General features: G+C 40.4%; 1 protein-coding gene across 1 annotated transcript; it reads right to left on the bottom strand.

The window, feature by feature from the left end:
* Nucleotides 1–2: 2 nt before the first annotated feature.
* On the bottom strand, nucleotides 3–27,999 carry mthfd1l (methylenetetrahydrofolate dehydrogenase (NADP+ dependent) 1 like; the record flags this gene model as incomplete). The annotated part of the gene is made up of 27 exons (XM_083898566.1): nucleotides 3–92; nucleotides 5,042–5,194; nucleotides 5,491–5,598; nucleotides 6,426–6,603; nucleotides 6,765–6,868; nucleotides 7,919–7,960; nucleotides 8,672–8,811; nucleotides 12,517–12,628; nucleotides 16,466–16,534; nucleotides 17,485–17,625; nucleotides 18,648–18,724; nucleotides 19,632–19,734; nucleotides 20,455–20,529; nucleotides 20,808–20,915; nucleotides 21,580–21,626; nucleotides 22,131–22,267; nucleotides 22,448–22,621; nucleotides 22,791–22,888; nucleotides 22,984–23,033; nucleotides 23,230–23,341; nucleotides 24,029–24,165; nucleotides 24,752–24,852; nucleotides 25,469–25,593; nucleotides 26,351–26,404; nucleotides 26,521–26,571; nucleotides 26,879–26,963; nucleotides 27,770–27,999. The coding sequence occupies 27 exons, from the start codon at nucleotides 27,997–27,999 to the stop codon at nucleotides 3–5; spliced, it is 2,901 nt and encodes a 966-aa protein (XP_083754692.1).

The following is a 27,999-nucleotide window of genomic DNA, read 5'->3' as shown; positions in this document are numbered from 1 at the left end:
GATCAGAACAGGCCGGTGATCTCCTCCGTGACCGGGTTCAGGTCAATGTCGTAGAAGCAGGGTCGAGTCGGCAGACCAGGCATGGTGCTCATCTGAGGAAACACAAGAAAAACACAGGATTAGAAGACGGCGGCAGATGGAAATGAATGGAATTCTTTGGCTTGTTAAACTGTCAAACTTTAAAGATTTAAGGGAATGGCAAAAGTGCAATAAAGAGTGACAGAATCCATTTTTGACCTCCGCCAGTCGGCATACGTTTTCGCGGGCGCGTCTGTCTGTCTGTTAGCAAGATGACTCAAAAAGTCGTGGACGGATTTGGCTGAAATTTTCAGGAAATCTCCGCTATGGGACCAGGAACAGGTAATTCAACTTTGGGCATGATCCGTAGACGCCATCACTGGCTAACAACACACTCGCTGTCTGACCATAACGTAATCGCTGGTTGCAACGCACACCGTCTGACCCTAGGCACTGAGCTGCCTTGGTGGAGGTCTGCGCTCTCAGAGTGCTTCTAATTGCTGGTAAAATGCTTTTCATTGAATTGTTTTCCATCAATGATTAAACTCTAAAAAAATATTACACCATTTACAGACACTTCTAGCACCACTGTGTCCCATCACACCAACCCATGATTGAAGAAAAAGGCTTTAACTTTACCTATAAACTGTGCTGAGTGTTTCAGCATCGCTACAGGAATGAACTGAGGAACAACTTTAAAAAAAAAAAAGGGGGGGGGTCGCATAACAATGTCAGCAACAAAAAACGTCACTTAATAAGAAGGAAAGATTACAATCTATATAATAACCAGTGGCTCATATTGAAGCCTTTACCACAACACAGCTGTTAGACACGGTTTTTGTATCAAACCTCACATAAATGAGACGGAATGAGATGAAGCCCCCACCGACTGGTTCAATGACTATAATCTAGACTCATTTCACTCCAGAGAGACAGACGATCTGCGTGTTGACAACCTCCACTTTAGCAGTGATGGATTAAGGCAAGGAGACAGTGGTGGCTTTGTTCTCATTGTCATCAAAATATAGATAACAAAAAGGCTGCCTTAAAGAGATGAGACCAACTCCAGCCTCACTGTTGGTTGCGAGAATGAGACGGCGGTAACACGGGTTGATGAACTCGAGGTTTTTCTGCCAGAAGAAAAGAGTATGGAGTGAGAAACTATAGGTAAATAATATAAACGATAGCCCATGAGGAAAGTTTCTTCAGAACAAATGGAATAAATATGGTTCTGTCCACTGCTGTGTGTAAGTATGTTGAAATCGTATTGCTATTTTAGCAAAGAAACAATAAAGTAATAAAACTAGGGGATTTTTTTTCCTCTAATGTAATTTGTGACATTTACAGAAAAGGGCCTGTGAATGGAAAGTACAGTCTGCAAGCTTTTAGAAGTCGACAGCCCTTTGCTACAGGCTACACTTAAAAACCCAAGGCTTTGTCTAGGTGTCAAAACTAATGTTATTGGAAACTTTTTGAGTCAATAAATTTGATGCACAACAGATGAAAAGAAAGCGAGTTGTTTGCATACTGGAATTCATCAAAGGCAACAAACACCGTGACTCATAAAACACCCCCCCCCCCCAAAAAAAAACAAGTTGGCTCATCCAGTCCAAGCTGAAAAGAAAATCTTCTTGCTCATTAGACATTCCTCGCATGCCTCCTTCCTTATGACCCAAGGCCAGCTTTATGGGCCCATTAGTGGAAATGAGACAAGAGTAAGTGAGCAAACAACTTCCTGTCTGCGGAAATGGAACTGTGCAAGTAAACGAAGGGAACGGCACAGGGAATGGACTCTTCCAAAAACTCTGACCGAGCCACTGTGTTTGTGAGTCACTGTTGGCAGCTGTGATGTCACCTGTGACTGATCTTTAATGACAGTCAATAGGCTTTAACCACACATGACTCAATATGTGAGGCTGAAACCCTAACCCTTTGTAAGTAAATATGGATTTAAAATATGAACCTAATAAGCAGAAGTAGAATAAAATCAAACCATATTAGTCCAATATAAGATTTAGAAAAGCCCACATTTGATGAGGCGTTTTAGTCAAGTAAGACAAAACAATTGTCGAGGTTTTAGGTCCAGTGTAAGAATTAGTGACATGTAAAGGTGAGAAGTGCAGATTGTAATAACTTTAAGGGCTTTAAGGGCCTGAAAACACAATAACACATTTAGGGGAATTCTCATTCAGGCCTGACATATGTACTGCAGCATGACAAGTCATTTTGGGGGGTTTGACACGTTTAAGAACACAAAAAAGAAAAAGATTGCATAGGCAAAGTTCTGTTCCCATATGGATATGGCCTTATGCATCCGGGAACTGCGTGGCCTTTGAATACCAGAGAGAATGTTGCTCTTCATTGGCTCAATGAGCTTCTCCTTCAAAATGTAAAACACAGTCTTTGTCCTTTTCTTGCTGCTGGAGAAACAACATGGCACAAAAATGGCAGCCTCTGAAAAACAAGGTCCTTGACCAAAGTGTATGTTAAGGGCTGATTCTAAGGCTCCAAGTGATTATACAAGTAATTACACAAACATACCGGGTCGTTTATTCAGTTAATGCCAATGAAGCCTCCTAAATGTTACACACTGGACTTTGAAATGGAAAAAGGATTGGGTGAAACCTTTTAGGATGTTTGTGTGCATTTGACACAATATTTGTTAAGTTAAGTTGTTGAGTCGTACGATGCTACTACAGATGCAACCACGATTTCCATCATATACCCCGAGGCTTTACTCCACCAGTGTCTCGACTCAAAAGATGCCTAAATGTACAGACCAACTGTTTTGAAAGCAACAAAAGACGCTCTGTTCTGCCGATCTGCCTCTCGAGCATGAGAACAAGCTGGCAATCACAAAAACACAAAACACTCCGTGGCTAAAGTTGGAACCTCCACTCGGGCCAAATAAGTCCTCACATTATACCCAAACACAATGCGTCTTTGTCAGGGGGGGAAACCCAAAAACGAGACACTGTAGCTGGATTTCTTACCCCCAGTGATTTTGGAGAAAAGTCTACATCAACAAACAGGACGATTACTACATGGGATTGTGGGGATTATGAAAGAGAATTCACGAGCAAACATTTGAAGATTAGAGGGAGGGAAGTTCACCGTCTAAAGGAAGTTATCGGTCTAATGCTTCGAATAATTAACTGATCTTTAATTAATTTGTATTTTTGGTGGTGAGGTGATAAATCAAGTAGATAATCTGCACTCAGGCTAGAAAGGTAATTAGACTGTTGTAGTTTGAACTGTAAGAGATGTAAAGCTCTTAACTTATCTCTGTATTAAATTTATTGTGACTGAATGCCACTTTTATAGACTCAAATGTGTTGTTTTTTTTTCTTTAACCTGTCGTCATCTTCTCAAACATTAACCAGTTGTAGCCACGTGGAGCACAGAGTTGTTGTTTTTTAATAAATCTAAACTGGTTTGTGTTTAAATGGTGCCGTGGAGGGCCATTGTTCTGCGTGCGACCCCTCCCTCACATTTCTGAAGAGTGACATCAGCCCCTTCCTGATTCTTTACCCTGTAGAGACCCTACATATGAAGCAGCCCCCCCCCATCCCCTCCACACTCATGCAATCATTGCCTTGGGAGTTTTGCTGGTGGGAACGTTCAGCTTCTTCGAGTCAACTGTGACCTGAGAGTTTGCTGAAATGTCAAATAATCATGTGACACAATCAGAAGTTCTTCCGACGGTAGAGAGAGTGTAGTTTCTCATTCCTGCACATTTCTATGTTCAATTGTGAATATTTTCTATCAGAGATGAACATACATTAACGGTAAATTGGTAGCACCTTGTATTTTAAACCAAATAACTAACTAGAAAAGGCTAGAAAAACAAAGGCAGACCTCAAAACAGGGTGGGATGCGGCTTTTTGAAACTTCAAAAACTCAATCAGTGGATCAGACTGGCAGACCGGGACTAAGCTCAAGAGTTCAAAGAATGATTTGGGCTGTGTGTCACAGTTCAGGGGTCATCGGCGTGCCAGCGGCACCATAGGCCGCAGCAGATCAAAGACTGGGTTGAGCCAGTGGACAGACGCCACACCAAGACACAGCCAAGCCCTTTCTCAGCATGCCCGGTGTTTGACACCTCGGCCTCGGCCTATCAAAGCCCAGCCCTCGGGGGACACTGGTGAAACAGCGGGATGCAAAAACGGTCAGGAAGCAACTTCCTTCCTGCCCAGCCCATCATCAACCAAGAGGTTCCAGCAAGCCCAAAGCAACTCTAACCAGCTCAGTAACATTGTTTCAGGAAGTGCAAGGCAGGACCAAAAACATAAATACTGTTTAGAGATTAAGATGAAGGAGGACAGATACATAACGTATCTATAGGAGCTAATTAAACCTATGTGGGTACACAGCTACAAAACAATCTGGAGGAATGAAAATAACACATCTGCTCCGTCACACTGCCTTGATTTAAATTGTTATCTTGAGCAACGGAAAGACGTCAAGCTACTCCTGATGAGGAAACACAAAGCAACAAATCACATTAGCATGAAATACCACAGTGGCAGAATAGGTTGGACTTTATATACAGCTGAACTTGACAGCGAGCAGCGGGAGATTTCAGTGCTCGATCAGGAAACTACAGTAACAAGGTAAAGGTTGTAAATGAGATGAATTTGTCTTGTACAGTACATGGACATTCAGAGTTGCCAAAGCCAAGAAGTAAAAGCCAGAAAAGAACAACTTGTATACAGAAAATTCAATATTTTTAGTGGTTTCATGCGATCCAATCAAAAATGCTTGTGTTGTAATCTAATGTGTTTCTATTTCTCTGACAACATTCCTAATTTTACAAACCAGTACAAGCACTTGTAGGCATTTGTAGCCTTCTAATAACCTGTGTGTGTAAATGTGACTGTGAATTGTCAGTAATTGCCCAGCGCTGGATCCGTGAGCTGCTCGTCATGGAACGTCGTTGTTGCCCATGTGGGACATGCATCTCAGGTGTCACACACGAATAATAGAGCTGCATGCACTTCTTGTTCTGTTGTTGACCACATACCGTTCCCACAAGAGGGAAGATGAAGCCAGCCCCGATGCTAGCACGGACATCTCTGATCGGCAAAACAAATCCTGTGGGCGCTCCCTTCTTGTCAGGCATGTGGGACAGGGACAGGTGCGTCTTTGCCATGCAGATGGGCAACGAACTGTAGCCCTGGTTATAGGGGGAAAGAGGAGGAAGTATCAGTGATTCAGTCACAGATCACATTTGGATGAGGTCTGGGATGCAAACACACATTTCCGGACCTCAAACACAAGCATGAAGCGATGAGCTGATCAGTATTTTACATAATCAAACCATAAAGCTATAGAAAATAGCATTTCAGCTGCACTAATCTAAAACTTGATTGATTAATGGACCATTTCAAAACATCTGCTTTTATATAGTTGTGTATTCATCTTGTAAAGGACTTTCAGTGTAATTTATTGTTGCAGCAGCAGTGATCTCACCTGTTGATTGTAGTACTCTATCTTGGCTCGGGCTGCTGGTGACAGTTCAATGTCGTCTGCTCCGTACACTTTCTGAGCGATAGTTCTGATCTTCTCCGCTATTGGCATCTACGGGAAAGAGAGAGAAACACATCAGTGCTCCAGCCTCCAGGACAATATGACAATAATGTAGTTCTTATAATAGAAAATGCGAGAAGGGAAGTAGTCTGAAGATATGCACCACACAATATACAGGCCTTGGTGTTTTAGAGAAAGATCTACACATTATTATTTCCAGAGAAATTCTTGAAATAATCTTCAGAACATGCCCTCTTCCACATGGGTAAGTTACTGCAGTAGATAGAGAACACCCAGGACCCGCCCCCTTTTGACTCAAACAGCATCTAGATTTCATAGATTCCTCTCTGACCCATACTTCCACCCAGCTTGGTGTAAATCTATTGAATACCTGCATAATGTGATCACACGCTATCAATTACACCCAAACGCTTCCTTTTTTGGAAGAAATAAGAATTATATAACGTTTTCTTCAACCTGACTTATTTCATTAGCCGTCGATTTATTGTATTGTAATTGTTGGACTCGTGGTTTGCAGGCACGTGTGTCCATTATATAAGTGCATACGCAGACTCACACAAACACGTGGCTGTAACAGCAGAATGACTTTATTTAAGTCACAACTTCTCAAACTCACTAACTCAAACCAGCTGATGTTTTTTTTATCTCCACATGCTCCAACTATGCTCCAAAGATAACACCATCATTTGGTGTAAACAGAAAATACCAAGTACTGAATACAGTAGGAGCAGATATAAGGACAATAAAGACATCAAACAGGATGAGATGTTCTTCATTACGATGCTGCAATATGTTATTGACTATGATCGGGGGAAAACCACAGCATGCAGGATAGCATTTACAGCCTCAGCGCTCACCTCTATGTTGTACAGGAACTGGAAGTTGCTGGGTTTGTTGGCAGTTTCATTCACAGCCTGGGCCAGCTCCAGAGACCCTCGACCACCATGCGCCCAGTGGTGGCACGGCACAGCGTCAGATGCACCGCACTCTTTTGCAATCTGACACACAAGGTCAATCTCCGCCTGGGTGTCTGTCCTGAAGAATCAACAGAGCCAATATAAGCAGTGTGTGGTGGCCTTAGCATGAAATTTTGCCAGTGCTTTTCTGGATTATCCCATCACTAAGTCGAATAAACTACTGTATGTCATGGAAATGTCACGTTTGTGTGAACGTAGGTGTGCCTGCATGCATCTTACTTGAAGACATTGAGCGCCACCACGACTGGTACCCCGAACTGATGTGCAATCTGGATCTGCTTTCTCAGATTGCTATGGCAACCACCCGCAACCAGACTCAGATTCTATAGAGGAAAGAGACAAAGGAAGAGGAAATGCCACAAGAGCAAAGGTCAGGTATGCGTGGATATAATTCAGTTTAAATTCAAAGTAATTGTGAAATGTACAACTGCCGTCTGTGCACCAAATCATATAATTGGCATCATGACAAAACACTCTGCAGCAAGAAAGATAGTAATGACTAGCCACATTAAGTGAATGTATAATTATATGAATCGTGGCTCTATGTTGGAAAATAATACACTATTTCCTCACAATTACTTGATAAGAATGAAGTAATTGATCTCCTATGATATAAACAACATATACTTATCAAAGTATATTTAGTGTCACAACAAAAACTGGATATTTTCTTGAAAAGTGTAATGACATGCTTGAAAACACAGCTTCGTATGTGACTCCATATTAAGACATTTCTTTATTACATTGTCAGCAAAAAAGTTTCAGTCTATAAAATGTCATAGTTTCAGTCCAGAACTCGAGTCACTCCCAAGCATATTCGTTCAGCTACTCGGAGTTTGACCCTATTAATCGAATCCCGACTCCGAGTGTGAGCTAGTGTGTGTGTGTGTGTGTGTGTGTATAGCCACAGGCTGTGAGCGGTAAGGCCATACAGATCCCATAAATTAATTTCCCTGGCTCTGTTTTCCCCAGTACTTCTGGTTCTTGTTACAGGCTTCACAATTAACCTTCTACTATATGGCTTCATTATTTACTCAGCTGAATCTGCCTGAGAGACCAGTGATTCAATCCAAATATAAAGGTATGGACACACGCATAGAGCAAAAAAACAAAAAAAAACACCCAAAAGAATCCCACCTCCGTTCAGCTTAAGCCTATTTAAGGTTCTATTTGCATGGTTAATCTAAAATCTCCTGATCAAGTTAGAGGGTAGTGGTGGATTTGTGACTGCTTACATCACCAGCAGAGATGATAATATGGTTGCCATGCCTTAAACATACAGATTAAACAATACAAAATTGCTATCTGGATTGCTCTGATTCTCTAGTTTGCCAGGAAATAAGCAATAAAATGTGAGTCCATGCAGTTCCTACCTCATCGACGTACTCTTTTGGAAGAGGTGTGCCGGCTGAAACCTGGAAAAAACATTACGAAACATTCAGAAACTTCAGCAATGTCAAAACTGTCTCCATTGGGCTGTTTTTTTTGGGATAATATATTTTGTTTGCCATGTGGAACTGATGTTTTCCAACCTTGGTTCTCTTTCTATAAACTAAATAGATTTCCATACTGTGAGTCCATCAAATTCTTTTTGTGTCAAACACATCTGCAAGTCTCAAAATTGTAAATGGAACACTTGCCAAGGCGTTCAGAAACATTTTGCTGCCATTAACTGCCTTTAGTATCTGCACTGAGGCATACATGTGTACAGTATGTGCACATTCTCCAGCGGGTCGTCCTACAGGCTGGAAAACTAATGGAAAACAGCTGAACTGATGTTAGATACTCATACTGTAGGTTAAGAGGCATGAAACCACGTTATGCTTGATGTTGGATGCAATAAACAGATTTTCACAAAGATAACTTTAATTTACAATGCATATGGGCTAATTTGTTAATTTTTATGAGTTAAGCTCATAAAAAAAGCTCATGATCTTTAAAAAAAAAAGCCCATTTCTGTACATGTGTGTGGTAGGAGATGTCACGGATTACTTAATGCTAAAGCATCTATTAGATTAAGGAGAAAATAAGATCGATCAAGCTTTAAAGACTTATCCAACGTAATTCATACACATGACCGTGATGTGACTGCAGTGTTTTCTGGTAACAGTGACGCGTTCACTCACATTTGGGCCTCCTCCGTGCATCTTCAGCGCTCGAATGGTCGCAACCAGCACCACCACGTTAGGTCTCAAACCTGACGCACGGCATTTGATGTTGAAGAATTTCTCCATCCCGATGTCTGCGCCGAAACCAGCTTCGGTCACTGTGTGGAAACGGACAACGTGTTAGTTTAAGTGTTAGACAGAGCACAACAATACAGCACATTAACTTCATTTTCAGCTCAGCATCTAAACAAGTTAACAGTGGTTACATGAACATCATAACCACAATCGTTCTACTCTTTTGGTCAAACACCACGTGAGACCCTTCAAATGCATGTGAGCTCAGTTGCGACTGGGTTTCAGTAATACTGTACTGAGTCATGGGTTGACTGTTAGGACTCTATAAGAGAGAGACAGAGGACCTCTGATAGAGACAACCCTACACACAAGCCTCTTGATCGGGCTCCAAGTAAAGCAAATAGTCCACCTAGAGTGACAGCCTTGTTAGGACAAGATTTCCTGTTTTTTCTATAACCTGATAGAAATACTGTAATATAAACCTGGTTGGGGAAAAAACATAACTTGCAGTTGAGTGTCTCCATCAAACACTCACCTTTTGTTTCCTGCTTTATGGTTTGGAATAGAGGCCAAGAAACAGGATCTTCTTAGAAAATTATGCTCAAAATTAAGCTGAACTTTGACATTTTTTAACATTTAAAGACTAAATCTAATCTAATCAGAGCCTAAACAAGGTTTTAGCAGAAGAGCTTTAGTATGGACATTATGATTTTATTATAAAGCTTTTATTTAGTAATTAGCTTTAAAGTTATATACCAAATTTTTGGCAGCTTCTCCAGACTCCCCCTCCACTCATTTTCAGCCATCCCTCTTACATATGCCACAGAGTTCTGGGTGAATGTTTCTACTGGTGGTGAAAGGTGTATGCTGCTGTCATGTGTGTCCCGAGCACAACAACAAACAGCTAATCCTCTTAAAATTTAATTCAATTTTATTGACGGATGCTCGGGAAATGTGACCATGCAGGAAGCATGAGCGGAAGCAAATTAACTTATATAGAGTAATACATTATGTACTTGTAATTTACATGCTTGTTTACCATGTGCACATATTCTACAGTGAATTCACACTTAAAGCAGACAAGGTAGTTAAGATTTATGTCAATTCCTTCATAAAAGAAAATCTATTTATCAAAGAAATCTGTATCTATGAGCTGTTGTTAAATTTCATCCACCAGAGACTAAAAGCAAAATGACTTTCCCAAAGGAAAGAGGCAGAACAAGAGCGCAAATGGAAACGAGACAGGAAGTTAAAATCAATTAGAATGATGAAAAATCCCTCTAGAGAAAAGAAAAAAGACTATAAGCAGAATTTCTAGTTTAGAGACCTTGGCTGCATCCTCTCCACGGAAACTATCTTTCTGGATAATACGCAACAAATAAAGGCTGAGGGACGAGAACAATAATCATTTTGGCCACAGATTGCTGAAAGAGTTTAGTGTAAATTAAGACACAGCCTGCCGAAAAATCGCATGGTATATTTGTGGGATTTTTCCGCAATAATCTCTCTCCATGTTATACATGCGGCAGGAAAGTGACCACAGAGGACGTCATGAGGAAACACTTGTATGCTTCCTGTTTTGTGTGGCAACCTTGAACAGTCCACAGAGAAAGAGGAGGGGGGAAGGTGAATGTTGTGAGTAGAGCCAGAGCCAGAGAGAGGGAAATTAATTTATCAAAAATACTGGTACCAGCCCAATGGGCCAATAAAAAGGTTAAAAAGGTACGTTAGTAGGTTAAATCAATAAAATCAATCATTAAACTATCTACTTCCTCATACAATTTTCCAAAATAAGCTCTTGGGTAGAAATAAGGATTGTAGGCTGCCTGTATCATCCCATTTGCAGCTGAAATTCATATATTACCAAATAAGTCAAATTGTACAAACTGTACCTGAGTATGATTTAAGAAGAAAACTGACTCAAAGGGGGTTTTTCGGTTGATATTTTACACGCCGAGCCATCACCATTACTCAGCAGTCACTTTGTTTAAAGCCTGATGATTTGATGATTTGTTGCTCTAATTCAGGAAGGCTGTTCACTGTGGGAAATTATACAATAAGTCAGCCTCGGGGGTTAATGATTCAGAAATCCCTCACATCTGGCATGAAGAATTCACTCCCTCCAATAGCAGCAGGCCTCCATTTTAAAAAGCAGATTTCAAAGGGACTTGAAGGACCCAACTTTAATACTGATCATGATGAAGCACTGCCCCAAGTATGTTAAAACACACCCAAAAGGAGTTCACAAGAAGTTCATGTGTTTCATTTGCTGCATTGGAGGAGCTTTCTGAGACAATTAAACTGAACAGTATATCACTTGGAGACATTGTGGTAGCTTACAAAACTTGGGTATCATTTTTGTAGTTGTGGTCATTCAATCTCACAGTTTTATTTGATTTTATAATAATGCTGTACTCAATTCAACAAACTGATTATGTGTGAAGGCAGTGAACTTGTGAGCCGAGTACCTGTTAGCAGGTTGAGCACATGTTTGAAAACAGCTGCCTGCTGGAAACACAATGATGAAACCAGTGAGAGTGAACCAAAACAGCAATAAAGTTGTGACTGAGCAGTAAAACAAAACAAGCTCAATGTCGCAAACAACAGCTGAGGAATACAGCTGGGTCTGGTGGTAATTCTCTGTGGGTTTGTCAGTGAGAGTGACCTTGAATGAGACCGTTCACATTACACATGCAGTAATTTCATCATAATATATATAAAAATGCTTATTAGAGATTTAAAGAAGACATATTTCCAGCATATTTGGAAAGACGACGAAAGGGAATTATAAAGTCAATAATAAAACCTCCATTGTAAAGTTGCCGATTTACTTTTAATCAGAGTGGTTTTTATTTGCAAATCCTCAATCTGTCTGATTACTCTGAAGACTGTAATGGTTGTAGGTTCTGAGAAAAGAGCTGTGGGCAGGCTGTGGGAAAGTGAGAGGGTGAGGCGGGGAAGCATATCCTTTTGGAGGAAAAGCGGGGAGGTCGAGTTCCTGACATACCTGAGAGTCAGGTAACAAACACGGCCGAGGGAGGGAGCGCAATGAGATGGGGCCGACGAAAAACAAGAGAGATGGTATTTTAAAAGCACATACGAGCCTCCCTGCTTCTCTGCCCTCGTGTTGTGAAACCCAACTCTCTGCCCACGCCGTCTACACATTCACCCGGCTCACAGATGACAGCTTGTGTCAATGTTATTCTTCTCCTTTTACCTGCTATTGCCATCAAACTCACAAAAATAACATGCCTTGCGTACACATAAATACAATCCTCGAGGGGATTTGTGTATTCATCAAATGCATCCCCTGAAACCAACATACATTCCAAACATATTTTTGTGGCCTAAGTCAATATGACAGAGAGATAGCAGCAGGATAGATGGACAGGTGAAAGTGGAAATACTTAAGTATGCTTTGACAAACATGGGATTAGTGTGGTTTACTCTAAAGCATTCCATGGGCACTTAAGACGATCAGTCTGCTTCCTTTCCTCTCCTTTCACCAGGTTTCCTAGAAAGTTACGGAGGAGCTGAACTTGAGGAAAGTAGTACAGACCCACATAAAGAACGTAGTAAAAGCTTAAGGTCACAAAACGCAGGATAGCAACTCGACAGTCATGATGTAAGCAAACTGTTGCCGAATTTGCCCTGCAAAGAAAGATGTTTCCTTAAATCACTCCACACCTAAGAGTCCTACACTTAACAGCTTGTCTGTTGTTGTGTAGCTGTGCATCTGAATTAGCTAATGTTAGTGTGATCTGTATGCACAGACGGTGTGTTCTCACCAACAAAGCCATCCTGTCCAACCAACTTCAAAGCAAGCTTGTCTGCCAGCACTGAGGAGTTGCCATGGGCGATGTTGGCAAAGGGCCCAGCATGGACAAACACTGGCGTGCCCTGCAACAGCGAGAAGGGAACACAAACATACGGGAGGTGAGAAAAACAGTGCAACCCACAGCGTCTTACCCATCCAAGTTTAAATAAAGGACTATCAAGCTCTTTGACATAAAATGCAACATCAGTCAGCCAAAAATCCAGGATAAGTATTTAAGTGTGAATGCACTTTCGCTGGGTGCCAGTTTGCATAAACAGTGGGCACAAGTTAAGAGCTATTTGACTGGCATGACAGTCTGACCGTAGCCAAGTTTCCTTCTCCCTGCTGATTTGGATTACTCCATAAAGGCTAGACTACAAGACCACTTTAAGTGCAGGTTTCTGAATATTTTAGACACTCACGCCGGTACAACTCTGTAACCTTAGAACATAAACACAAACAGGGAGATGCAATGGAAGATGCAATATGTGTAATAAATACATGCAGATGTAAAGATGATGGAGATGACATGATGATGATGATATTAAGTCCAATAATTAAAAAAATGCACCTTGGAAGTTAAATACTGTGCTCTTTTTATCACTGTGCATGTTTCTATATAATTATTTTTAGGTGGCCAAAACAGACTTGTTTGTCTGAGAATATACACAACAAATACTGTATATGGTCTTACATAGTTTTTCTACAACTGCTCCTACATTACTTTTTCTCCAAGGAGGTGAAAATGCTGCTGACTAATCCCATAAAAGGTAAACTTGCTGGCAATAGTGCTTCGACTTCAGCTCCAAATTATGTCAAATATATTTTACAGGGTGCATCCAATTTCATCAACAAACAGTTACATTCACCATCTAAGATCGCAGTCCTTGGCCTGCACTGACATGACAGATTTTAAAAAGGGAAAACTTGTCAAGATGAATTTAGTCAATGAGCCCTTGTTACACTATCTGTGAATTCCTTCAGAAGGAGGACGAAGGAAGGATGGGAAGGCCTTTTACAATTTTCAGAGCTTTTGTTTGCATACCTCTCCCCCTGCTTGCATAAACAACCTCCCCTTGGGGGAGTAAATCAACCATTTAACAAGGCTCTGACGAAGGCTGCCACTAGTCCATTTGTAAACAGGTATTATAGATTACAACAGCAACTTAAGCTGCAATAACACAAAGGCCACATTCATTCGAAAATTAGGTAATAGATGGCCATGCGACAGAATAATGATCAAAAACATCCTTTTTGTATTTATTCCATTGGAAACACAATGCACGTCATACATTGCATGGATTTCCATGTGTGTTTGCAGCTAATGAACTCGCACTTTTCACTCTTTCCACATCTGTTCATGAGGGAAAGTGATTCAGGAAATACATTAGCCTCAGCGGGGTAATGACAGTGGAAATAAATGAGGGGCTCAACATGTCACCGCTTCAACTGGTTGACTATAGGGAGGATTATATGAAAACTAGGAAAGGCGATGGACAATAACAGGAAGATTCACCATTTCCTCTTCTCGTGGATCTCTCGTACTGTCCATCATGCCAGCTGCAGGAGAGAGAGTTGCTAATAAAATATTCCCACGACAGGACTCGGGTCACATGTCAGACTGTCCAGACTATAGTACGCTCTCAAACTACCGCTCTCCAGGAGGATGTATGCTGTTCTGTGAGACTACACGTAGACAGGATGTTTAAAAAATGCAAAGAATGACTGAGGTTTGCTGAATGGACACGTAGACAAGGGTTGGGTAAAAAAAAACTATCCTTTTTCTTGTTGTTGTTTCCTCCAAACCCTGCTTCATCTGAAACTACACGGCAATGCATACTCTTAAAGACAAACATTCCAGCTTCCACATGCCAGCTCATGTCCATCAGTGTTCGACATACACAATCAGAGGCAGAGAGGACACAAAGAGCACAGGCGGTCAAACTTGATGGAAATTTCTCATGGAACACGGTCGATCCCGATTACCAGCGCCCTGACCAAAATCACAGGAAACACACACAGGAAACGGTTTCACACAACACGACTGCGACGCTTCCGCCAAAAAAACAAAAGTAACTAAATCTCTGCTGAACGCCACAACGCCCCATCTACACCCTGAAAACAGGCAGGGTGTGTTTGTTTTAACCACCCCATCACTATGTAATCAAGATTTCTGTTCAAAATCCAACAAAGGACAAACAAAAATATAGTCCTACAACAACAGAGGAAAGACAACGCTGTTATCAGATGATTAACACTGGGACAAGGACAGTTGTCAGTTTAAATTATGGAGTCAAACGATGAATTAACTGTGCATTGAAATGTAATGACATAAGTGTAAAGAAATAAATGGCTGATCCGTCTTTAGGGAAACACTAATGTATTGCACGTCTAAACATTATTTAAAGGGCACATAGTTAACCTAGTTCCCTGGTGTCCTAATTAAGATGTCTGTGACCTGCTTTGGTCAAAATACCATAAGCATGAAGCACCACAGCAGTTCAATCTTTATCTCTTTAGGTCCACCTTAAAAAAAAAGTAAAACGAAACTTAAGGGGCAGGAAATTACATCAGCCACAGAGGCTACTGGGAGCTAACAGCAGTTAGCATTTAGAAGGGATCATTTGCAGGTTCTAGCAGACACATTGTGGTCATATATAACATGTATCCACTGGACAGATAAATCCTCTGAGGCTGGAAGTTTGTGTAGAACTCTGTGCTGCACTGTGGAGCAAAGAATAGAACTTTTCGCAGACTTCGTGGACTTCTGGTTTTCGGATACCGCTGCCCTCACCAGCACTCTCGTGTGTTTTACGGACATAGCGGAGCTCTGCGAGACAACAATTCAAGGAATTTAGCACATTGCGACGTCCTAATGAGCGCGGAAGTTAACATTGCATGTTTCATCTCCTGTACTTAGACTGAGGAGGACCACAAAAATATGAGTGAGTCATCTTTTTTCACACTTTGACAACTGATAAGGCCTCCGGAGACCCAAAGATATTTAAATGATTAAAAGAAAATGAAAGTAAATACTTGTATTGTTCTTTTTCAGCAATCACCCAAATTTCACTAATAGACAAATTATTGATATTCTGCTGGTTGGCATGTAGGCTTAAAGTACTATTCTTTTCATTTTTAAAAAAGGTACATGTATAGTTTTCTACAGATTCAAACAATGTGCTTGGATTTACATTATCCATTTTTTCTATCACTTATGCCTCATAAATATGGCTGCAGCACAGCACAGGCTGATGGATCACATAGATGTATTAATGCTACATACTCATCCCTTGGTGAGATCAGAAAGAAGTCAGCAGTTTGTATGCTCAGCGCTTATATAATTGGCTTCAGCTGTAAAAAGGAAAACGAGATGTTCAGTGCGTTAGTGATCAAACTCCACTGCTCTCCGTTTCCTGAGACTCGGGTGATTTCTCTCTTTAGTTCACTTTAGGGTCACTGTCAGTGTTTGTGGACAAAGCGATGTTTACAGGAGAAAATGTTTGTATTACTGTGCGATCACATGATGTCCGCTCAAGTTATGGCAGCGTCTCAAAAAGCGAAATGCAAACCAGATGTCGCGAGCGGTGTTATGGTATAGGTTGTCACACCCAAAACTTTTTCTTTCTTTTTTTCGCAAGGACAGCTGTGTGAATCTGCGAGCTCAAGCTGCCCTCTGCAAACTGGCTCAACTGCTATTAAGATAAAGAGCCAAGGGAGGAAAAGGACGATTCATCATTCTTTCTTAAAAGCTCTCAGTGGAACACTTTCCTTTCTTTCTCTGACAGCAGAGGTAGGTATAGTATACACGTTCCATATCCTTGTGGACTGCCAGCCCTATTTATTCTACAAGATATTCATCACAAGACGCTACATTGAGCGGGATAATGACTATTTAAGTGGGGTTATGTGTGTCTCACCTCAAGGGTCTGCATCAATGTGGGCTTGATGGCATCTTTCATTAACACCGCCAGTGCTCCACTCACACCCTGACAAGGAGGAAGAAAAAAAAACAAGGTAAACATTTCACCCCAATAATAGATGCTGATGCACAGTACACAAATAGTTGTCCTCCATTAATGATAAATGCCCCGACACTCCATTGGCAGGCAACACTTCAAGTAAAATTTGCCCCGTCATCAATCTGGATGCAGTAACACGGAGACAATGTAAACACAGCACTGCACCATATTCCCACTGGGTCCTACTCTTAAACTTTGGTGGGGCTTTTTGCATCCTGACTAACCAGACTAATGTAACTCTAGAGGGGATCCCCCTGTACTGATCTGAAACAACACAGACTGCACTTTTCTGAGGCAAACCACAGCAAGCTACGCTTACAGAGCTGGGTCTGGCGATGGGAGCAAAAAATCTGCGCAACATTTTAATCACAGGTCACACCTAGATTAGACATTGTTGTGAAAGAGCGAAGTGGCACTGCTCTGTGTTTTGGAGCGAGACGGAAATGGGAAATTTCAGTCAGAAGTCTTAAAGAAAATGGCAGACAGTGAAGAATAAATGATTAGCATAAGCACAATCACGTTGAGTGACAGGCATTTGCTCATTAAGTAAATACTGACTACTATGATACACAAGGTTGGCCTTTTTTTTTTTACCGTTTCCTCATGTTTTCTGTTATTTATACGGTTGTCAAAAGCAGTGAAGATTAAGTATTTCTTCACTTTGTGTTTTCTTTGCCAACATATTTTTTTTTATTATTAACAGGGATGTAGTCATATATCAGAATATTCCCCGCAGCATTTAATAAACTTCAAGTTAGCGTAGTATTTCTATTCTATTCATTCAATCTGTTTTTACGGCTAAAATACAAAACTGGATTCTGTGTGATTATTTTTGATGTAGAGATTCCCAACTGTGAGATTGCCCAAGTCAAAATTCCCACACTCGTCGAGTGAAAAGACAACATAGTAACACAGACCAGGTCCTCTGTGGTGACAGGCTGTCCAGAGCGACTGGTCCCCACAACTATGCGTGCCAGTCTGTTTCTCATGTCCTCGAGGCCGTCTGCCAAAGCCAGGATGGCCATGATTTCACTGGCCACTGCGATGTCGAACCCAGTCTGGAGTATGTGTGAGAAAAGCGAAATTATACACGACGTGAACAACAGTGAAAACAATTTGATGTTTGTGTGCAGTGAAACGGCAACTAAAAATGTCGGATTTGACCAACAAAGAAAGTAGAGAACCTATATATTAGGTTAATACCTAATATATAAGTGGCTGCTTTAGATCAGACGGTGAAAAGACAGTTTGTACCAAGAATCGAAGATATAATCTAAAAACCTGTCGCCCCTTTTTCAAAGAATACAAGTTGAATGAACACGGTCAAGTTACAGAGTGATGACTTGAGGAAAAATAATTCATCACGGACCAGGTTTAATTAATTTCTGATGGGACTTCAGGTGCTGACATGTGTGAAACTAATGGAAAAAAACGGGGAAGTAGAGCGCTGTCTATAGGGACGAGTATTAAAAACCAAAAGATATCTACTTTACATGCCAAGGAAACTTAACTCAAGCCACATCAATCCACCAAGGAACACAATATTTCTTTTCCCACTCCCAGTGACAATACTCTGAGGGGCTATAGTGTATCCAGCACTGGAGGAAGGTGGGGACGCAAGCATGAAAAGGAAACAGAGTGGATGAACCGATGGCCGTAAATGTAAGCATATGCTTCACTAGCTTAGAGGCTGTTCCAGGTGTGTGTGTGTGTCATTTTTCCTCCCTCTTTAAACATTTGCTTTCACTTACGCCTGCTTGCTTCCAATTGAGGTGAAGTGTTTATTTACAGGATTTCATTTAGCAGTCATTACTATAGACATATGGGTGCACATCTGGGGTTAATTATGGACAGAGGAGAGGTAAAAGGAGGGCAGTGTGTCTTTGTGTGTTTGTGTGAATTAAAGCTTTTGGACTCATGGATACTGTACATTCTTCAGCAGTAGGTGGAAACCCTGCAGTGTTTCACCATGAGAGTGAATATTTTAACTTGTTGATGCCTCAGTCCAACATATACAGCACGAGAGCCAGCGGGTGAAAAATGTCTTTAAAGGATGTAAAAGACAGCACAGAATGCATACCTCTCTGATCTGTCCTTTTTCAGTGCTCGCCTGTCCAACTGTGATCTTTCTCAAGAAACGGTCATTTGTATCAACGACTGTAAAAAAAAAAAAGACAAAAAGAGATGTTATTTTCACCAATTAATTCTTAAAAAGATACGATTGTTTCCTTGAGCATGGAAACAATCAAAACATGCAGGGAATATAATTTTATTCAATAAGCCTGACATAAAACAGATGTATGCCTTTACAGTCTGAATCTGACAGGCATATTTACAACCCTCCAAAACATAAATAACCAAATAACTGACAAAAAAAAAGATCTTATCTCGTATTGTGAGCAGGTGTTGATACACGCAAAGAACTCCTGTCACAATATGTTTTCTACTCAAAAGTTTCTTCACTCAACACTTGGCCTTTTCTCAGAGGAGGTGTCCAAAAATAAATTATTCTGCCTTTTCAACCAGTGAGGAAACAACACCAGTCAAACCGTACTCTCATGCTGATTTGGCGTAATGAAAGGGAAAATGAAAAATGAAAAATGCATGCTTTGTTTTACGAAAACACAGACGCGCAGTTACACCCACAAAACACTGGGTGGTAAATGCGTTTTAAATCCCAGCGTTTGTCAAATTCCCACTTGGAGTAAATACCACATCACTCCCCACTTGGCAGGTTGTTCTAACAACTTTAAACCAGCACAGCTACCATACACACACACACACACACAAGTATGATGCCATACACACTGATAACTACAACACTTCAGGAAGGATATGCTGATTATAAATAGAATGCTAGCAGTTAAGCTAAACATGGAAAACGATTAACACCACAGCTAGAAAATACTGACATAATAGAGCACAACTGAATTAACCAGTAAACAACGATGAACATAGTGCAATTGTGAAAAGTTATCAAGTGGTGCAGAGATTTGTAAGTCAGACCTCACAGTGTTCAATCATACCATAATCTTGGTATGAATTCCTAAGTTTCTAGAGATACCTCTGTGCCAGGTGATCTGAGAAGGGTCAAGGTCAAGACGGACGAAGGTGCCAATTTCCTGTGGTGTGAGAGATGCTGGCTCTGTTTTGTTGATGCCAAGACGCTGGAATAGAGAAAGAAGATTAGAGAAACGTCCATTGAAATGTATGTGGATTTTTGGTTGTAAATGTACACATATCCAGGCTTTTATTCTAGCTGCAGCACCAGGTTAAATTAAATCAGCAGTACTATTCTAAAAGTAAAAAACTGGACTTGAAAATTGCTCATTTAGGAAAGCTTGCCAAAGCATTACACTTTGAAAATCTAAGTCCACTTGCTAGTGATTCAGTGACTTTGGAGAACCACGAGCTGTATAACTGACTACACAGACATCTGTGGTACTTTTAAGCCCATATTAACTGTAGTATAAACCAACCAAGTAAAAACAAATCCACCTTAAATTATTATGAGGCTCACTGACAGGTTCAAGGAGTTCACTTGGAGAGCTTCTACTTTCCCCTGTCACTCTATACATTAGGACCAATACATGTTTAAAGTAATTTTAACTCCTCATTCTAGAGACCTCAAACAGGACTGACAAACAATGACGTTTAATCTTCCACCTCTATAATATTTAACCTATAATAAAGTTTTTTTTATTAATAAATTGATGTCAGGCAGTCTTCATCCAAACTAAATAAAATAGCATGAATATATAAACAAGCAGGAGGGGGAAGATGTGTGGAAAACAGGCTCACTAAGGACCCCTAGTGGACAGGAGGATATATTTTAAACTGAACAAAACGATAATAAAGAGTTTGTACAGCACAGTGTTGAGACTTACATGTAGTCTGGAGATCTGAATGGGTGAAAATCTCCTGACTCCATTTACTGAAGGGACCAGTCTATTAAACAAAGCCTTAAAGTAAAAAACAAACAGCATTAACATTAACAGTAATCACAGCAAACACACAGCTGTCCACTGCAATAGTAATATGCAATTAATACCAACAAGGACATTTCCTACTGGACAAATAACATGATAAATGATTTCTTTAATTAATCTCAGCCACAAATAACTGACAGTTTCTGCTGTCGAGATTGTATCTATACTGTGTGTGCATGTACTGTACCTAACAGCAGTTTCACATTTTTTACACTGAGGCGTGAAACAAAGTTATTATTATTGAAAGTCACCTTGTCTGACTGCGTCGCCTCGTGCAGCATTCTGGCATCGATGGCTGCTGCCACCAGGTTATTGGCAGCTGTGATGGCATGAATGTCTCCAGTCAAATGGAGGTTAAACTGGTTAAACATGGCAGGAAAACACATAAAGAAAAGAGATTAGAAAATCCAAAAATGTCAGTTTGATGGTTAAAAAGCAGATATGATACAAAACTGGAGAAACAGAGTCTCCAAAATAAGTTTTCCATGTGTGTACCAGAGTTTTAAAACAAATTCCCTTCAAGGTGTTATGGAGATATCACATTCACCGGAGTGAAATGAACAGACTGACAAAAGAAAAACCCCTTGACCACCACTGTGACCAGCATGGAGACATAATAAACCCTCTGAACAGTAACGACTAAAACAGTCGTGAATGTATCACATGACAAACAGAGATTCAAATAAGAGATATCGTCTTGGTTTTGATTTTGTCCCCTTGGTCTTAATATTAATAATATTAGAACTCATAGTCTCTCTGCTTGGCATGAGGCAAAATATTTTTACACAAGTGCAGGATTGAAAAGTTGGTTCTGGAGTATAGAAGACAAGTACCCAATCTTTGAACTTTCTCTGCTCCCCCCTCCCTCCCTCCGTGTCTTCAGTCTAAAGCAATGTTATGCCACAGCGCCAGGGGTTAAGAGCGTGTATATGTGTGATTTTTGTGGGAGTCGCTGTACGACAAGTCTTTGAAGCAAGTGCTGGTCCTGGTAGGGAGCGGTGCATGTCTGTCTGTGTGTCTCACCTCCTCCATGGGAATGACCTGGGCATATCCCCCTCCTGCAGCTCCCCCTGGGAACAAAGAAGCAGTAGCACAGTCAGAGGCAGACAACAGAACGGGGGACGCACAAGGAATGCTGAGAGGTCCACTCTGGGTGAACTATTCCACCCCGGCATAAAATGTACCAGGGTATGAAATGCTAGCCTCACACTGACAAAGATAGCTTATCACACTGTTATTGATACATTCCTAACTGCTTCTTTGGGCGCCGGTCTGCAATCCCATCAAAACTCCCCCAATGTATTGAATCGGAAGCAAAACAAAAGACAGGAGATTCATTCCAATAAAAACATCCACAATTTGGAACAGCTGGACATATTTTTTTAAAGATCATAAAACAATTCTCTTAAGATTACAACAAAAGATGATATTTGTTGTGATACTTTTCATTCAAAGGGGTTTGAAAGAAAAATGAGTTTTACACACTACTGTATTGAATTGCAATGTGGTCAAGAGAGAGTCAGGGAGCACAGAGAGGTGAAAGCAAACTTGACAGACAAGTATTCAATGCTGACCTTTGACCCCAAAGGTGGGTCCCTGGGAAGGCTGTCGGAGACAGGCGAAGGAGTTGAGCTTCAGATGTGCGGACAGAGCCTGGACAAGTCCAATGGTCACTGTGCTTTTACCTTCACCAAGTGGGGTGGGAGTTATACTGGACGTGTAGAAAATACACGTTTTGGAATTATACATTTGCTGTAACGTGGCCATGTGATAACAACACTTAAGACAAGATGCACATTTTGCTGAAAACCAGAAGTGACACACAGTTCCTGGTGCAGTCACAAATAATGGGCACTGAAAATATTTTGAAGATCAGTTGGTAAAAACTTACCCAGCAACCAACACATATTTCCCATTAGGCTGTGTTTGAAGGCGGTCCAACAGAGAGAGTTGGACCTTAGCTTTGTTCCTGCCATAGGATTCAAGCTCCTCTGGAAGCAAACCAATCTCCTCAGCCAGCTGAACCACTGGTTTGGGAATCTGAGCTCTGGAAATCTCTATATCACTAACATACAGAAAGCAAAACATATCATAGAGATATATTGGGTTTTAAAAAAAACAATATTCAGTATGTCTGTAACATCAGTGAACAGTATGGCACCAGTGAAAGCTTCCACATCCTGCATGGATGTAGAGTTGTTTTTATTATGCATTATAGATGAAGGGGTCCGTACCTTGGCACTGGCATCAGTGGCTGCAGTTTGAGGCTTCGCAAACTCCACTGTTGATACTGCTTTCCTTCGATCCACCGACTGCAACTACGTACCACATTCTAGATGAAAAAACAGGAAAAATAAGGTGAGGACAAAGACAGATCATATAAAGCAAATGGGTGAATTGAAAATGGACATGAAGAGACGAGGGCACCTGTGTTCTGTAAGCCGCTGCAAGATGCCATAACTCAGTGGCATGGTCACCTACAAGTAAACAGTATGATTAATGTACATACATGTCTATAGATATAAACAAGAGGGGGACAGAATGGTTTATGACGTTATCCTCACAAATGCAGTAGAGATGACAGCTTGACTACATTGTAAACTGAAAAGCTTTATGCTAATAAACTAGTATGTCTCCAGAAACTTTGGTTTTCACTATAATCTCATACTTTACCTGGCTCCAGCATGGACTCGCAGCGGATGACAGCAGTCCCTGGTCTAAACCAGGTGGGAGGAACATTCATGTTACCAGCACCGAGAAGGACAACAGCATCAGCCTGCATCACCTAAAATTGTGATTAAAAAAGATAATTAATATAATGCCTGAGAGAAGAAAAGCAAGAATTAAAACTTCCATGACAAACTTTCATCACTATTGAGTCTGAAAAAATGCAAACGGATAAATGGGACTTTGGAGATGAAAATAAAAACCAGCCCTCAACCAGCAAAGAAAAGCTGATCATATCTTGTCACATAGAAGACACTGACCCCTTGTGTTTAACTTGTAACACTGCACTGAATCTGGAGCTGGAGAATGTGGAGCGCAAGAACAGTTGTAAAACAATGGCATTACAAGTTCCACACTCAAACTAATTTGTCCAGCTACACTGGCAAGCACTTTTAAGGATCAAGCTACAATTAATTCACAAAATAAACATCTATTTGAGTGTTGCATAAGAAAAAACATAAAAGCAGATACAAAGAACAAACACTATCATTCAAACAAAAATGCTACCTCTTCATAGATACAGTGTAATCGGACAGATACAGAGTACAGAGTGTACACGTCAGATTTTTTTTGCCATAGTGATCTCTGCATTATTTCTTAAGAAATCCACAAAAAACACCCTTATCTTGCAACTGCTCCACTGATTTGTGGGTTCTCCCTTAACTCATAATCCACCATCAACACAGACAAACTGAAGATATATGCTCCTACCCTAGTGGAGGTTTAAAGCAAACACAAATCATACCTGACTCTGGAGGTCTCTGGAGCTCCAGTTAGTCTTGGAAGCAACCATTCCACTTTTCTCGATCAGGAACTGCAGGGAAAATGCAAATGGTCCTTCTCCCCCGACTAACAACACCGTTTTTTCTTTTAAGGGAGCATCTGCAGAAATGATTGGATTTAACATTAGGGCATAACATTTTCTCCAAATGTCTTACTGTCAAGATCCAAGGCCAATAATTCAGTCTTGTATATTTTCTTTTAAAAAAGAATTTAGCTGTATTGCATAGTGCATATTTACACGTTTCCCAAAGAATCAGAATTCTCTGGAGACTGAGCACAAGTTAACTGTTCTCTCAAAAGAATAACACCAAATATTTTGGCAGGCGTTATATACCCAAGTGGCCTAATAAAATATCCAGTGAAGGTCTTAAAGGGACTCATACCGACTTTAACACAGCTGTAGATACTAAAAATAAGTACTTTTAATGACTGTTAATGCCTGCTCATTACTGTGTAGCTACTAGATAGATCATAAACAATCTTCATAATTGTGTCTATTAAAAACATTTTGGGTGTTTTGAAATCAGCATGTTCACAGGTAAATGTGAGTACTGTTATATCTATACAATGTTTGCATATTTCAGCTATCATTTTTCACAAGTTACAAGTTTCATTTTTCAAGAGTCTTTGAAAGAGTTCACAAATGCCAAAACATGGGAGTCAATGCTTTAAACCACACACTTACCGTGTTTCTCCAGCAGATCGTGGATGGCACTGGCTATGGGTGACACAAAACCTTTGCTCAGGTCTCCGCGTACCAAACGTCCGATATTCAAATCTGTTATCCTGTTCCAAAGATCATTCATGAATTAATGGAGAAGCTTAAAATGTGTCATAATATACTTTATAATGAAGGTTGATAGTTTAATTTACTGGTAGATGTATATTTGCTTTTCAAAAACATTGTTATCAATCCATAGTTTTTTGTAATAAACCAGAAACCATTTTGTACATTTGGTCATTCAAGCAACAGTTTTTTTTTTTTAAGATATGTGATTTACATCATTTGCCCTCAGCTGAACCACCTCTCTTCAATTTGTGATTATAATGAAGGGCATTTTGCAAATTAGCTCATTCAATTGTATGCTGAGGTCTCTCTCTCTCTCACACACACACACACACACCATTTACTTTGACTTAATTCTGTGCAGCAGCTTCTGATTTGTTAAGAAATTTAAAGCACCACAAGACTTTAATAATTTATCTGTATTTAGAAAAAGAAACGTTATATTTAATCTACCTGCTGCATACTGAAGTACTGGTTTTAAAGGGCAGGGAAAAAACAAAAACTGAAACAGTACTTGGAGGTGATTTACTCTTCACAATCATGTATTATTATGTGTGTGACAACAGGAAAACTAAGCTATTATAACCTTGACTTTAAGACAAAATGTGGTTTTACCCATCTATGTCCTTCTCAGGTTTCAGAGTGTCGAGTACTCGACTGGTGAGGAAAGTCGGGGGAAGGTGGAGATAGACACCGTGAACCCTGGGATCCTCATTAAGCTTCAACAGCTCCTCTACAATCTACATGCACAGATGAAAAAAACATCAACCATAACAGAATTCTCAGCTGAGAAAATGTACCATTTAAAATATTCAAATATTGCTGGTATTGTCCCATTTATGGTAAATAGAAACACATTGCGAGAGAAAACGAATGCACCTTTTTTTCTTTTAATAACACTTGAAGAACAAGGGCGGAGACGGAAAGCACCTACACATTAAACAGGTCAGAGCTGCTGACTGAGCAAAGAAAAAAGGTGGACATATGTAAAGGTCAGAAAGAGTGGAGCAGTTCTAATGCCAGGTGTAAAGGAGGCTATTCAGTCGAGTCATCTAAGGTCATGAACTGAATTGTAAATTATCCACCGTCAGCTGAAAATGTCTGAGCCTTTCTCGGGGTTTTCAGTTAATCCAAAGTAAACTGCCAGCTGGGCAAAGAAATCCCCTGCTGAGAGGGTCATTCCCATTTCCCGATTACAACAGAACATACTCTACTTGTACCTGTGAATCAGTTTGTAAATTAAGGATTATTCATGTAACTGTAGAAAGATTTGGTTTTAGTAATGATTTAATGAAGTAAAAGCTTGTGCGAGGCTCAAGATTACACATCACACAACCACCAGGATCACAAGTTTCATTGACAAACTGCCACAGGGAGATGCATCTCATCATGCTCTGACTTGTTAAACAATCAGGGGGGAAGGAAGAGTTGTTCCAGACAAATGTTTTGGCACAAGGGGATAATAACCAAGCATGTGAGTCAGTCCGTTTCACTTACCTCATCTTCACTGCACTCTTCTGCCAGGCAAATCTGAGTGATGTTCAAACCAAGCTGTGGACATAATGACAATGAAACAGTGATATATGTGTTCTGCTGCACAGAATTGTCAAAGGAGAAAAAAATATATACAAATAGGTAAACAGAACACAAAGAAAGACAAAAATTACCTTTCCTGCCATTTTCTTATTGATCTCCAACAGGCTGTCATCTTCACCCGTCTTTGAGATAAAATGAGTCAACAGAGAAAATCCTCAGAGACTTGCACAAGAATGTTTAACTATGTCACAGAAAACAGATAACCTTTTGGTTAAGGCAAAGAATGTCTAACCTATATCCTCAAGCACAACACAGCCCTCACAAGATTTCATGACAAGCAGCCACATTCTTTAAATATGTTCATTTCATTGAAATCCTAACCTGGGACAATGACTGAAAATGTGCATTTTCATAACATGGACCAATTCCCTGTCTAACAAATGGGGAAAAAAGAATCATAAATATATAAAACATAACATTTCTGTTTACCTGTATAATTGCTAGCACAGGTTGAATTGATGGATTTCTTCTCTGCAAAGCCAACAATGACTCCTTGGTGCTCTGAACCACTTCCCTGTGAGAGATAATACACTGTTATGATCACTAAATAATACACATAAACTGAATTAGGGTCGCAATGCATTACGTTGCTTGTGTTCCATGCTTAATATATAATCCTAATTTAGTTGATATAGCTAGAATTCCAAGTAATTCCACAGAAATAAACATCAAGGCAAAAGATTAGGAGATTTAAAACAGTAAACAAATAATTATTTATGCATTTTAGTTCCTTGTTTTTGGCAAAGCAAGGTCTCTCTCTCTTTATATATCGTTTCTCCAATAATAGTATTATTATAGTCATAACAACAATAGTATTACTAGTGCGGGTCTTAACACTCTGTTAAGACTCAGCCCTACAGCAGTGAAACAAATCCTTATTTATAGAACTTATTATTTTCGCGTGATCGTCTGCTTCAGTGACGGAAGCCATTTAAACTTTAAACATCACATATTACACAATATTTAAGACATTTGAGCCCGTGGAGAACACATGGTATGTGTTGTAAATGATGCTGCCATGTCACTCAATGGTACAACATCACTTTTGATCGTGTTTAGCAGCGAACACTGCCACATTTTGGCATCGGAATTCTGGCAACAAGAGAGCGGAGTTACATCAGCTGTCTGAGAGCCGTAACGAATCACATCCACGTGCAGAACTCGCAGCTCTTCAAAAGCCAAAAACGCCGGCTAAAAAAACAGGAAGTGCCGAAGCTAACGCTTGACTTGACAACCCCATATGGTTAAATAAATCAATGTATAACACAATAAAACAACACAAAGGTGACACATGTTGTTGTTTTTTTGAAACAGACTTACTTCAGGGATGTATCCAACTCAGACACGTCTTTGTTCCAGGACTTCTTAACGGACTGGACCGCTAATTTCGGGCTGGTGCCGCTGCTGCTGGAATCGCCGGCAGCCCGGTGGATCCACCGGCAGTCGGCACGAGCAGCCGCCGGTAAGCATCTCTGCGTCACACCGCTGACCCTGCTTCTTGGATGTACCCGAAGACTGCCACAAGCACTGCGGAGGAAAGACAACTTCAT

Source organism: Microchirus variegatus (genome assembly GCF_963457635.1).
Source record: "Microchirus variegatus genome assembly, chromosome: 12".
In the NCBI taxonomy this organism is placed as follows: Eukaryota; Metazoa; Chordata; class Actinopteri; order Pleuronectiformes; family Soleidae; genus Microchirus; species Microchirus variegatus.
Note: the sequence above shows the minus strand (reverse complement) of the source record. Positions and strands in the feature narration are given on the sequence as shown.